The following is a 14090-nucleotide window of genomic DNA, read 5'->3' on the forward strand; positions in this document are numbered from 1 at the left end:
ATGGATTTATAGGCCATTGGATTGCTTTTCTTTACTGGCCGATATTTGTTGATGTAAAATATCAACACGCAGCAGTTTCAAGTGAAATACTTTTCACATAACTTGTTGTATAGCCTGGTTTGGATAGATAACCAGTAGTTTATTGGTGTTGCGTTGGCAACTGCGGCGATATATTTGTTCTCTGCATGCTGCGAGCGGTGTCATCAGAGGAAGTATTTCCATTAAGTTTAAAAAGAAAACCTGCAGTAATTAGACTGAGGTATTGGTTGATTTCAGTGTCATAAATTCTCCGCAATGCTCTGACAGAGCGCCCGGTGCACATGAGGGAGGAGAGGCACGGACACACGGGGAGTTTGTTCAAATGAGGCAGCACAAAGACGGTTGTTGGTATTTCGGTGGAAAGTGACTTTGCACTGAGACGTCTCAGAACCACGTCCCTTTCTGTTCTGTCACTCAGCTGTGGGGATTTTATCAACAAGAGCAAACTAAATACTCAGAAATAATCAGAATCACATTTATTGGTCAAGTATGTGTGCACATACAAGGAATGTGACTCTGTTTTTTCATCTCTCTCGATGTACTTGCACAGAAATAGAAATAACAGCTATAGGGACAAGGACAACAAGCTGGACAGATAAAGGTGAGGAATAGACAGGACTTATGTTATGTGTTTACATAAATATTATATAAATATATATAAAAAGCACCAATGTCCAACAATACAATAAGAAATATTGAATAATTAAAAATTAAAAGAATAATGTAAAAGAACTAATTTGATGAATCAATCTCCAACATGTTTAACCTCTTCCACTCCTTGAGGGATATTGGTATCATATGAAACTATAAAAGGATGAATCCATTGTTACCAACCATCATGCTGGCATTTCGGGAATAATGCCAAATAACGCTATGAAGTTTTGGCGAGGAAAAACTGGCATGGCGATTTTCAAAGGGGTCCTTTGACCTGTGACCAAAATATATGTGAATGTAAATGGGTTCTATGGGTACCAACGAGTCTCCCCTTTACAGATATCCCCACTTTATGATAATCACATGCAGTTTGGGGCAAAAAACATGCAGTTTGCAGTTTTTTGCATGCAGTACAAATGTGTTATTTTTGCTTATTCTAAAATGGTATATTTGAATATTTCTGCATACTGGGGTCCCTAAACAGTCTTGGAATACATAAATTGGGTATCACTGTAAAGCTGAGACTCTTGTGAGTCCAATTGTATTCATGTGTGATGACGTTAGTCCCCATAGAGACCATTTTTTTTTTATTTGACCTCCCTGTATAAAATGACCTGTGGTGACCTCCAGGATAATCACAGCCTCATGGAACTTTACAACCATAAACTAGAGATCTAGAGCATTCAGAGGATGGATGACATTCCTACACTCTAAGAAAAGTCTGTAAAAATACAGGCCAATGTACCGTGTTAATATAAAGGAATTTTCTGTATTGATTTTTCACAAGAGTTTTTCCCGTATTTTTAAATACGCATTGTATTGTGGGAACAAGAACTTCCGCTAGCGCCAAAGTTGGAAGAGGCAGAGACCATCACACAGCATGGCTTTTTCTATGGTGTTCTTCAAGGTCTTGGTGTCTTAATGTGGTATTCTAGAGGAATTATTGATAATTTTTATCAATTCTCAAGTTGTAAAAAATTGCTAAACTCAGCACCAAATCTGTGTAACAAATGGTATCAACCCAAACATTGCTGCAAAAACCTATAAGACATAATAGAGCATGGGGATGACCAAACTTCTATCACATTGTTCTAAGACCTTATACACTTTCACAATTTATTTTAATTAATTAATCAATTCATTATTTTTGATTTATGACTAGAATAACTTGACACACAGTGCTGAGCTGCATCTCAAATTAATCTTCAGGTTCCCAGTTTTCAGATGACGTACATCACTTCTATGTGACATCTACTGTTGACCTGCTATCTCCCCCTAAAGACCCCCTGTACCCCCCTAAAAAAGACAAAAATGGGTTTATGAAAAAGACGGGGGCGGGTGTAAAAGTTTAAATGCATTGAAATCTGCATCAAAAGGAGCTTTTACTGTGATTAAAGCAGGAACCCCGGTAATGAAGCGGCCTGCATTGATGTATGAATGAGTCTTACAGTAAGAAGTAATTCATATGCAATAGTTGTTGAGATGTTTGGACCAAAGTTTGGAACTGATGGACAGACAGACATCCCTAGAGCCTCGCCGCTAGTGTGACTAAAAACAATAATGAAGAAATGATTAAGATTATTAGAAAATAAGCCTTTCGTACTCTTTGACCACTGATTTGTTTTACCTCACATATACAGTATGTGGCAGACGGCCCAATCCGATGTGTGTTTTATCTTCTAATATCCTGCTCTCATGTCCTCTCAGAGCAGAGGCTGCACTGTTGGATGTGTGGTTGAACCTCTCTCTGCTCCACAGTTTTCTTCTGCTAACCCTCCAGTCTGAGAGTTCACGCTCTCTTTTGCTCTCTTTGCTTGGATGTTCTTTGCATTGTGAACCACACACTTTGCCTTTGACGCTCGCTTTGATCTCCATTTCACTAATTGTTTTTTGCGTACACTCTCATGTGGTCTCATACTGTATGTACAGAGTGTGCTCTCACAGCAGGATCTCGTGTAGAGGGGCTGCGGTTGTACAGTATATGGCGGTTGAAATTCCTCACTGATCTTGAAGGTCTCACAGAGGTTTGGACTCTTTGATCTTTGCTTTAATCTTTACTCCACAAAATCCCTCATTATGCTTTTTTAGAAATGATCTTACCTTCCCAGAAGGGATTCTTGCAAGCACTGTCTTCACTCGAAGTTTTACGATCAATGTTTTACTGCTGCATATAAAACCTTCACTAAGCAGCTGTGCAGTTATACAGTAGCTGTTCAAAGTTTCCAGATTCTGAAGGTTTCACTCTCACATGTCTGCACATTTAGTGTCAACACACTCCTGAATGCTCAACCCAGAAACCAACAAAACCAGCCACACTTTGTCATTAACGTAGTTTTCCGCTTTTTTCTGTAAAGTGTCTTTTGGCAACGTAAAAGGCGCCTAAAATTAAAATCTATGATGGCTATTAGGGATGCTCATTTTGAAAAATGTTCTTAACCGATAACCGACCCTCGTCAACCAATTATTAACCGTTAACCGACAAGATTTGTGCCTCGCATGCAGCGGTGTACCAGCTGCAGGAGCACAACAGATTGGTTGACGGGAGTCCCCAGTTCACCGTCAGGGAGCGTTAACTTAGCAGCTACGATGCTGCGTGTAGTGAAACTGCACATTCAGTTTAGTTTAGCAGGTTGTCAGCTGTGTGTCTGCCCGGCGTAACAATACTTTGTCTGCCCGGCATAACTTTGTGTGTATTTGTGCTATGTTAGCAGCTCTCGCATTGCCGGAGGCTTCATGCTCGCCGCCGCACACGTAGTCTTTAGCGAGTTTCCAACAGACCGTGTGTGTGTGTTGGCGGTGAGTCTGAGGTTGTTGGTGGCGTTCTAGCTGTGAACGTAGGTGTAGCAGTATGTGTACAGTTTATTTGTCGGTGAATAAATGCTACAAAACTACAACTCCTCCGCTCCGCTCAAGAGAGCCGGAGACCGACTTCCTGTATCCTGCAACTCCGGCTCCGCCTCTTAAGGTGGGCTGTTAAGGTGGACCAGCTTTTCTCCTTAAAGAGACGAGCCGCTCCTCTGAGCCGCTCAACTTTTGAGTTAATTATTAACATTTCTTTTAACCGTTTTAACCGATAGCGTTAATCGGTTAAAATGCTTAATGTCAGTTAACAGTTAAACGGTTAATTATGGACATCCCTAATGGCTATAATCTTCAGTGGGTTCTCTCATTTCTGAATGCAACAATTATATTTGAAATCATGACCAAACCTGTGTAAACAAACAAGTTATTCAACCCATCCTACAATAAGAATTTTATTTTTTTTGAGCTTTTATGCCTTTTATTGATAATTGAAATCCCTCCAAAATACCACATTAGGACACCAAGTCCTTGAGGAACACCGTAGAAAAAGCCATGCTGTGATTTGGGATCAAAGACTTTTGACATTTGTAGATTTCTGCAAGAATTGCATTTTTCGGTGATTAGATGGTGAGCACTTGTGTTGTGTAAACTGCTCAGAAATTGTTGTCAATGTAGCTACGAAAGCCATCCATCCTCTGAATGCTCTAGGTCTCTAGTTTGATCCATCCATCCTCTGAATGCTCTAGGTCTCTAGTTGAATCCATCCATCCTCTAAATGCTCTAGGTCTCTAGTCTGATTCATCCATCCTCAGAAGGCTCTAGGTCTCTAGTCTGATCCATCCATCCTCTGAATGCTCTAGGTCTCTAGTCTGATCCATCCATCCACTGAATGCTCTAGGTCTCTAGTTTGATCCATCCATCCTCTGAATGCTCTAGGTCTCTAGTTGGATCCATCCATCCTCTGAATGCTCTAGGTTTCTAGTCTGATCCATCCATCCTCTGAATGCTCTAGGTCTCTAGTTTGATCCATCCATCCTCTGAATGCTCTAGGTCTCTAGTCTGATCCATCCATCCTCTGAATGCTCTAGGTCTCTAGTCTGATCCATCCATCCTCTGAATGCTCTAGGTCTCTAGTTTGATCCATCCATCCTCTGAATGCTCTAGGTTTCTAGTCTGATCCATCCATCCTCTGAATGCTCTAGGTCTCTAGTTGGATCCATCCGTCCTCTGAATGCTCTAGGTCTCTAGTTGGATCCATCCATCCTCTGAATGCTCTAGGTCTCTAGTTGGATTCATCCATCCTCTGAATGCTCTAGGTCTCTAGTCTGATCCATCCATCCTCTGAATGCTCTAGATCTCTAGTTTGATTCATCCATCCTCTGAATGCTCTAGGTCTCTAGTTTGTGGCTATAAAGTTTCATGAGGCTGTGATTATCCTAGAGGTCACCACAGGTCATTTGTGAGGTGAAGTTTCAAAATATGGTCTCACTAAAATGAAATGTCTCCTATGGGGACTAACATCATCACACATGAATACAGTTGGTCTCATTGGATCCACAAGAGTCTCAGCTTTACAGTGATACACAATTTATGGATTTCTTAGACTGTTTAGAGACCCCAGTATGCATAAATATTAAAATATACCATTTTTAGAATAGGCGATAATAACACTTTTAAACTGCATGTGATTATCATAAAGTGGGCATGTCTGTAAAGGGGAGACTCGTGGGTACACATAGAACCCATTTTCAGTCACATATCTTGAGGTCAGAGGTCAAGGGACCCCTTTGAAAATGTCATGATATGATATCTGTATACCTTCACTCTAAAACTGAACCTCTAGAGCCTCTGAAAGAGTCGGTACTCTTCTTGTTGTGTCATTCTGCAATCTTTACCTCTGCACTGTTGCTTTTGTGATTCCTACCAACAGTATTTTTATATTTTTCTGCTGCTGCTGCTGCTACTGAACAATAGGAAGTTTTGAAAACCGAGAGCAAAGTGCTGGCATGTCTGAACTCTGACAACAATAACAATTTCAATCCGTGAGCTTGATGACAGGTCATCAGGTTTGAACTCCTGCCAGCACATATGCGCGCCCAGCATGTGTGTGTTTAACGGTGGACGTGTATTTTTGATATATGTTCACTGTGCTCAGGTTTGTAGCTGTTTTTTGGAAAAAAAACAGACAGATTGCAAGTGAGGTGCTAGAGATGGTGAAAGGGTGCAAGTGAAAGTGATTGAAAAGGAAGGAAATCTGCCATTCTGCACCACACACACAGATGGAAAGACAGCTGCTGGAAGTTATGTCTCCGATTTGGTTCTCCACCTTCAGCCTGTTGCCTTGTTGCTGTTTCATCATGGTGTCATTTTATAAGAAGGGTGTTGACAGTTTGGAGCTTCTGGGGACTAGAGGCGACATTAGGATCTGCTGTTGATGACGGGAGGAGGAGTAATGAAAAACGAGAGAGAAAGAAAACATACATAAAAGAGACTGGGACAAAGAGGACAAACACGGGAATCTTTGTTCTTTTGACGATGATTGCTTGTGATATTAGGGCCATTTCAGCCAAAAAGGAAATGAAGCATTTTACATCCCCACACAGAAACATGAGATTTTAAAAAATAAATGTTTTCATGTTTTCAGGAGGCACGGCGTCCAGGCAGAAGGGCTTCCGGGGCTGTATTCGCTCCCTGCAGCTGAACGGCGTCACCCTGGACCTGGAGGAGCGGGCGAAGATCACACCCGGGGTTCGACCCGGCTGCCCGGGTCACTGCAGCAGCTACGGCTTGCTCTGCCAGAACCAGGGCCGCTGTGTGGAGAGAGCCAACGGCTTCCACTGCGACTGCAGCCTGTCAGCATACACTGGAGTCTTCTGCCATACAGGTACACACATACTGCAGGTGTTTATTTATTTGGAAGACATTTTTTCTAAAAATCACTTCTTAATTGAGCTTTTGTCACAGATAACATGTCACACCCTTAAAAAGAGACCATACAAGCTGAAGGATACAGAAGTAAAGCTCCATAGTGCCCTGGTCTCACTCCCAACTCGTCAAATACCACCGATTGGTCAGCACCCCTCGGCATCGAATACCGACACTTGGAGGCGCCCTTTACCGACACTAAGTAACAGGTCGGGTTTTCAGCTAACTCCAATGTAAACCCACCCACTATGTTATTTGACGGTTGGAGCAAGTGACGTAGTATTAATAGCGTGAGAGTCCACTAAGGGCGGGCTGGATGGGTGGTGGATTGGTCAAACAAACACAAGACTTCCAACCAGGAGACCGCTGTTCATGTCTGACTGATTATGTCAGGTCAGTCATTAGTTACCCGATTTATTAGTATCGTCAGTCCCGTGAGTCATGTGAGCCGTTAGTCAGTGAAGATAACGTCAACCACGACCGTTTCCTAACCATAACCTAACCAAAAAAAAGAGAAGAAGGTTGTTGGTAAAATGGGAATATGGGAATATGACGTATGACTATAGTAGAAGCTGCAGTTCATATATCATCCTCCAAGATGCAGGCCCACTCATGCTTGTTTGAGTCTGAACAGCAGCAAACTGATAAATCTGTTTATCTGTGTTGTTCACTAAAATGCATTGAGGTCTAACAAATGTTTCGGATGCATTTCCTTCCTCATAGAACATTTGTAAATCAGTTATTATTATCATCGTTTACATCCATGTTTACCTGCTGGCAGTCTTCTCTTTCACTGCTGAATTGCTACATTTCTTCTTTGTTCTGTTGTCACAGTCTTTATAAAGCTGAAGCCATTAAAAGGGTTCATTCTGTATTTCTCTTTCGCCCAAACAGCATTACCTTGACCTGACCTGTCTAACCACTTTAAAACATGCTAAACAGTGTCACATCCTGCCTCCATCCCCTCCTCTTTGCTTTACATTTAGTCAAGTCAAGCCAGTTTTATTTGTATAGCCCAATATCACAAATTTGCCTCAGGGGGCTACAGAATAAGACACCCTCTGTCCTTTACAGGACGACCCTCTCATCAGATGTGGAAAAACTTGACCCAAAAAAACATTTCTAACAGAGAAAAGAATGTTAGAAACCTTAGGAAGAGCAAAAGAGGAGGGATCCCTCTTCCAGGACGGACAGACGCGCAATAGATGTCGTGTGTACAGATTAACAATATATGAAAATACAACATAGGCAATCCATATGACAAAATCAAAATGATACATATAATGTGAACAATTTACTGCAGCTGACTCATATATCTCAACATCCAAGGTTGAGTTTTGATGTCTCGGGTCAGCTTGAAGCTCCTTTCAGAGGAGAATTAAATATTTAAAGCTGCAGTGGGTAGAAATGAAGCAAATATGATTAAAAAAAGTAATTTTTTATTAAACGGTCACTATATCCTGACAGTAGTGCATGAGACAGGTAATCTGAAAAAAAGCCTGAAAACAGAGCCATGAGGAGGTGCAGAAGTGTAGTTTTCCCTCAGAACACTTGAATTACAATATGCTGAAAGGTTATTATGGAATCTTTGACCAATGATGCCAAAATAATATACTGCCTATAAATTGTCCTTCACGCTGAACGTCTGTGTCTTGACACAGATGTTGTCTAATAAGTCATTTAGTGCATACAGGCAGGCAGTTACTTCTATAGGACTCTTAATAGGATATATTCTCATAATGTACTCTCACAGTGGATGGAAATGCATTTAGAAATAAACACAAGATAAAAAGAGGAGACTCTTAGTCAGAACGTCCATGTGTGGGTGTTTTTTCTGCTGCTGTTGAAAGGTTAAAAATCTTTACTATTCCAGTGAACCTTTTAATGCACTTACCACTCATCAAGAAGTGCTTAGCTACCGTATGGCATCAGAGGTTGCATGCAAATAGTGTCTGTTTGATGTGCTGGAGTCTATTTAAGTCGTTTGTTTGATCTTAGATTAATTGCACTAATATTGCGTCATTGCGTTGAAGTTCACGTCTGAGTTCAGGAACTTAAGTGAGTTCAGCGACTCTCTTCCCAACAACTATCCACTGTACTTGTCTGCATCTACGTCAGCAGGCTGAGGCGCAGGAAGAGAATTTGAATTGCTCTCATGCATTTAAAATACCGCATTGATATAGCTGTATTTAAAGTTGTCAGGAAACGGAGCTAAACACTTTTCTGTAATTAAAGGGACTATTTGTAAGAATCAGAAATAGCTTGTTAACAGCGACACCTGTGGCCGTTAAGTCAACGAAAGTCAGCGTCCTGTTGCTCGCGCTTGTGCTCGCTCTACATAAACATGAACGAGCATCGCTCAAAACAGTGAGGAGACACACGTCAGCTAAAAGCACAATGTCACTCTATATTTCATCTGCTTGGCAGTAATGTTAGCTGACCAGACAAAGGTCTCTCCATGAATCAATGCTGATCCCAGTGTTGGCTTTTCCTGCCTCAACCTCCCGACCGTGGTCGGAGGGAACAGGGGAGACACCGGAGTTTTGGTCGGAGACGATAACGTTTCTCTCTGCGGAGCCCCGTCACTTCACAAGACACGGGAAACCTCTGTTGGTCTGGAGGAGCTGCAGCAGTTATTTCTGCACAAACGTCCACTGTACATTCACTAGATATTCTCAGAGCTAAACTAACTCTTCTGCAGTGTGTAGTGTGCGCGCATGAACTTGAGACTGGAGCGAAAGAGCGTGAACGAGCGTGGTGTGTGAGTGAAGACAGGCAGAGGAGCAGAGTACAGCAGAGACTCCGGACCTGGAGATCAAAGCTACGATCTCCCCCGCGTCCTCCAAATGCGGCCAACACTGTTTAACAGACTGGCTTCACTAGATAGAACTTTTTGGTGCTTCCGTGTAGTTTGTGTTGGAGTCTGAGTCTGAACAGCGTAGCCACACGCGAGCACGCAGGGGACACCGACTCGCAATGATTTGTACGTGTAAGAAGTTACAGTTACAAACAGTCCCTTTAATATGAAGGTTTATTTTTTTCCTGGCAGGTATCTTGAGGAAAGCCTTGTGTGGCAGTTTCACAGTTGTTTAGATGATGTACATGTCCGATCAAGCTAAAAATAACCTCAAGTAATTGATTATAATATTGCAACAAAGTGGAAAGTTACTGTAAATATATGAATTGTTCTCTGCCAGGAAAACAATTATTCTCTTCCTGGTAATATTGATCAACTACTCTACTGGAGGAAAAAACAAAAGAGATGCTGCAAAGTGAAATAAATGGTGTTCACACAGGATGAAAAGTCAATTGATTCTACTTCCAAGAAATCTATCATTAAAACTACAGTAATAAATGGCGGTAAAAGACTTTGCTGCCATCAGGGCTGTGACTCACAGCAGCACTTTAATCCTGCTCTGAAACTGTTCCTGAAAGTTACATCACCCTTACGAAAAAGTAGTACACTTCAAGTTTATTTGGAAGTATACTTAAGTCTTGTTCAACTATATTTCCCCGAAGTATACTTTATATAGTAAGTATGCTAATACCAATGTACTAGTAGCATATTTATAAGTGTGCTAATTTAATACTTCTTGGGACTAAATTGGCCCACGTTTTAGTTTATGAAAGTATAATTTTAAGTGTACTTTAAGTGTAGGAACAGTAAGTTCTTACACTTAAAGTAGAGTTGAGTACTCAACTAGTTTACATCTATGTTGTATTTTGTACTGCAATTATACAATGGACTAGTTTTTATACTGTACGTACTTGTATATACTTGTAGCCCACTTTTTAAGTCTATGAAAGTACACTTTGTATACTTAAGTTATAATACTTAGCCAATGATTTATGTATTATGTAAAGAGACTTTCTCCTTTAGCTATTTGGCTTAATGTTTTGTGATGATAAAAAATAAATAAATTTTTCTCGCATGCCTCCAGGGTGAACCGAGAATCCAAAAACGTAGAAAATTCTTGATGAACTGAAGTAAATTCATATCAAAACATTTGTTCACAAAAACTCTCACACACTTTAATATGCTATAAAGTAAGTAAACACAACTACAAGCCAAGTATACCTTTCTGTAGACCTATAAGGCAAGAATACTTAATTATACTTTTCTTAAATATATCTTTCAAAAGATTAAGCACAAGTATAAGCCAAGTATACTTAGACTTTTCTGTATACTTGTGTGCATAAGCGAAATATACTTAAGTATATCAATGATAAGTACATAAAAAGTAAACTGAAAGTATACTCTCTTATTTTCAGTTTAAAATAAGTATACTAATAGCACACTTGAATAAATTCCTATTTGGTAAGGGCAGTTGAAAATAATATTATGATCACTTATACAGAAATATCTTGACTGTTACAAGATATTCACAAGTTCAGTCCCTCCAATAGCTGCAGTTTATCAACTGCTGAGTGAAAAGGTTTCGGTCCAGTTCCATGGTGGTGTTTGTTCGGGGTGTGAAAGTATCCTAAATCATCGTGAATAAGAGAGAGTGAAATCCCTAAAATGTAAATCTAAATTAAAGCTGCGAGCAACGATGAACGGGCCCTCGCACCTTCCCGCACGTCAGGAGTACTGGCGGGACACCGATCGACGCGGCCAGGCGCAATGAAACCGGAACTGTGATGAGTGCAACAACGCCCGCCACAAGACTCTACGACAAACAGTTCATGAGTTATGAAAAGGGGCGGGGCTAACGTCTTGGGGCGGGGCTATGAGTCTATATTGACATGTAAATTCCATTAGAACTGGACCACCATCATGCCTGAGAAATTTGGGGCAGATCGGACTATGTATAGTGGAGTTACAACAACTTCCTGTTTCATGGCGAATGGCTCAAATTGGCCGCTATGCCACGGTCAGGTCGTTTAGTAAAAACTCACCATTTTAATAACTTTTCATCTTGAAGGTCTTAAGATGGTCCTGACCAAATTTCAAGTCGATCTGATTAAATCTGTAGGAGTTTGTTAAAGTACACGGCCTATAAAACACTAAAAATGGCAAAAAAAAGCACATTAAATTCAAAATGACTGACTTCCTGTTGAGTTTTGGGCATACCTCCCAGAGGCTTTTCTGTGCATCTCCATATGTTACATCTGTCTGCCAAATTTCATACATGTAGGTGAATCCGGAGCGAGGGGCTCAATTTTTCTAACTTTCTAGGGGGCGCTAGCGAGCCATTTTGCAACACCCAAGCCCGAGACCCTTAAAATACTAAAAATCTTCACCGCGTCTGATAAGTGTGCCAAGTTTAACAACTTTTTGAGCATGGCGAAGGCCTCGAAAAGGCAATTCATTTTAAGAAAAAGAAAAATAATTCCCCCAGTTTCAACAGGGCCTTCGCTGGCCCGATGTTGTCGGTGCTCGGGCCCTAAAGATAAACAAGAAAGGAAAGGAAAGGAAAGGAAAAATCCATGGCGGTACTCTTGATTTGAAACCATCAAAAAGCCTCCATTTATCTTTCAAGATTCAAGAGGTTTAAACATGTTTGTAGTCTGAATGAGTCAGTTGCTAAAAATGAAAGCTTTATAATGCTGGAGTTTTTTGTCAGAAAGATCTTTGATGTTTCTTTTGCCAGTGTGGCAAAAAAAAAATTCAAAGAACACTCTGTTTTTATATATCTTGCTAAATCAGCTTTCATTTTTTCCTTTCCATTTCTGATATTGCCAAATACAAGCCTGTGCTGTAACCTCTCCGTGGCTGTCTCGCTCCCTTCCTCCAGAGGTGTCAGCCAGCTTCAAGTCAGGGACGTCCGTCAGCTACACATTCAAGGAGCCGTACGAGTTGAGCAGGAACGCCAGCGCCCTGCCGTCCTCCATCTACTCGGACATGACGCTGAGAGGAGAGAACGTCTCCCTGAGCTTCAGGACCAGCCAGAGTCCGGCTCTGCTGCTCTACATCAGCTCCTACTACAGAGAGTACCTGGCCCTGCTCATCAACAAGCACGGTGAGGAGGCTTTTATTTTGTAGGAGTTTATTTGTGTGGCTGTTGCACAAGATTGAGGTAGTGTGTCTTATTTTCTTTTTAAATCATCCCATCTACCTTGACTTCTCTTTCCTGCAGCATTTATTTCTTTAAATTATTTTTAAAACAAGATTAGTTGTATAATTTTTTTATAAGCCCCTTAAACACCTCTCCTCCTATTCGCTTCCCTCTCTCAGGCCTTTTTCACATCCCTTTTTTTGGTCTCCTCTCCTCCAGATTATTCAGAGTTGAAGTTGAATGTCCTCTATTATTTATGAAAAGCTTCTCATAAGCTTCTTTTCCTGTATGCCTCCTTCTCACTTGCAGTCTTCTTTCAATGTCTTAACACCTTTGTCAAATTTGTACTCCCCCATCCCTACCCTTCTAGTTAAAGCTTCAGTAGAAAGTATAATTTTGGCATTATTGGGAAAAAATCCCATAACCTTTCAGCATATTGTAATTCAAGTGTTCTGAGAGAAAACTAGACTTCTGCACCTCCTCTTGGCTCTGTTTTCAGGCTTTAGGAAATCTAGCCCGTGACGGGAGACTTTGGCCAATCACAGGTCATTTCAGATAGAGAGCATTCCTATTGGCTGTGCTCCCGTCATGTGGGTGGTGCTTGGTATTCCCTCAAGAGATCTCAACATGGCAGCGGCGTCACAAACATTCTCATTTTACAGCTAAACCGTGCACTACAAGATGATTCTGAAAACAATTGAGGTGAGAAATAGGCATTAACGTACCATAATATTGATTCATATTTGATCAGCGCTGCCTAGTTTGACCGTTTGGTCGGAGTTCGCAAGTGACTGACTGCTGGATGGCAGACTCCAACTTGGCTCTGATTGGTTGTTTTCCTCCGGTTTGTGAAATCTTGTAGATGCCTTTAGGAGCACCGGAGGACACAGTAGCACATGATTTGTTTCAGATGATGATGATGATGATGATGATGATCGTTTTATAAAAATATTTTTTTTAAAGGTCCCATATTGCAAAAAGTGAGATTTTCATGTCTTTTATATTATAAAGCAGGTTTAAGTGATATAAATACTGTTAAACTATCAAAACGCTCAATATACAGAGAAATACCCACAGCCCGTATTCAGAAATTGCGCGTCTGAAACAAGCCGTTAGGATTGCTGTCCATTTGTGATGTCACAAATATAACATTACATGGTTTTAAACGTAAACATTCTAAATGTGTCCCAGTTTATTTCCTGTTGCAGTGTATGCAAATAACATCAGCTGACAGGAAGTAAACATGGACCCAAACTGTTGCCTAGCCACGCAATTAAGTTGCAATTCCATTGAAATAGCCTAAAACGGAGCGTTTCAGACAGAGGTTAATACAGGTATATTCAGGCAGACAGCACAAGGAAAATAATGTGTTTTTTGAACATTAAAGCATGTAAACATGTTCTAGTAGAAACACAAAATACAAGTATGAACCTGAAAATGAGCATGATATGGAACCTTTAATCATATTTGCTCCAATTCTACCCACTGCAGCTTTAATTACATACTCTTTACTTCTCGTTGTTGCTCTTACTTCTTTTACACTATTCTGTCCACATTTTCAAACCTAAAATGAAAAATCTCGTCTAGACGTTTCCTTTTCCACTTTTTCAATTACTTTCCTCTGTTGGCGTCTCCTCCCAGTCGCTCATCTTACCTCTCCTCCCTCTTCCT

The 14090-nt window shown here is 40.8% G+C and overlaps 1 protein-coding gene across 2 annotated transcripts in view; it reads left to right on the top strand.

Moving 5' to 3' along the window:
* The window catches only part of LOC141777743 (contactin-associated protein-like 4), a 149309-nt gene that overhangs the window by 113002 nt on the left and 22217 nt on the right, over window positions 1–14090 (top strand). For both annotated transcript variants that reach the window (XM_074652265.1, XM_074652264.1), the window contains exons 18-19: window positions 6140–6379; window positions 12159–12383. In XM_074652265.1, coding sequence (XP_074508366.1) covers window positions 6140–6379; window positions 12159–12383 — 465 coding nt within the window. The remainder of the gene's footprint in view (window positions 1–6139; window positions 6380–12158; window positions 12384–14090) is intronic.

Source organism: Sebastes fasciatus, chromosome 11 (genome assembly GCF_043250625.1).
Source record: "Sebastes fasciatus isolate fSebFas1 chromosome 11, fSebFas1.pri, whole genome shotgun sequence".
In the NCBI taxonomy this organism is placed as follows: domain Eukaryota; kingdom Metazoa; phylum Chordata; class Actinopteri; order Perciformes; family Sebastidae; genus Sebastes; species Sebastes fasciatus.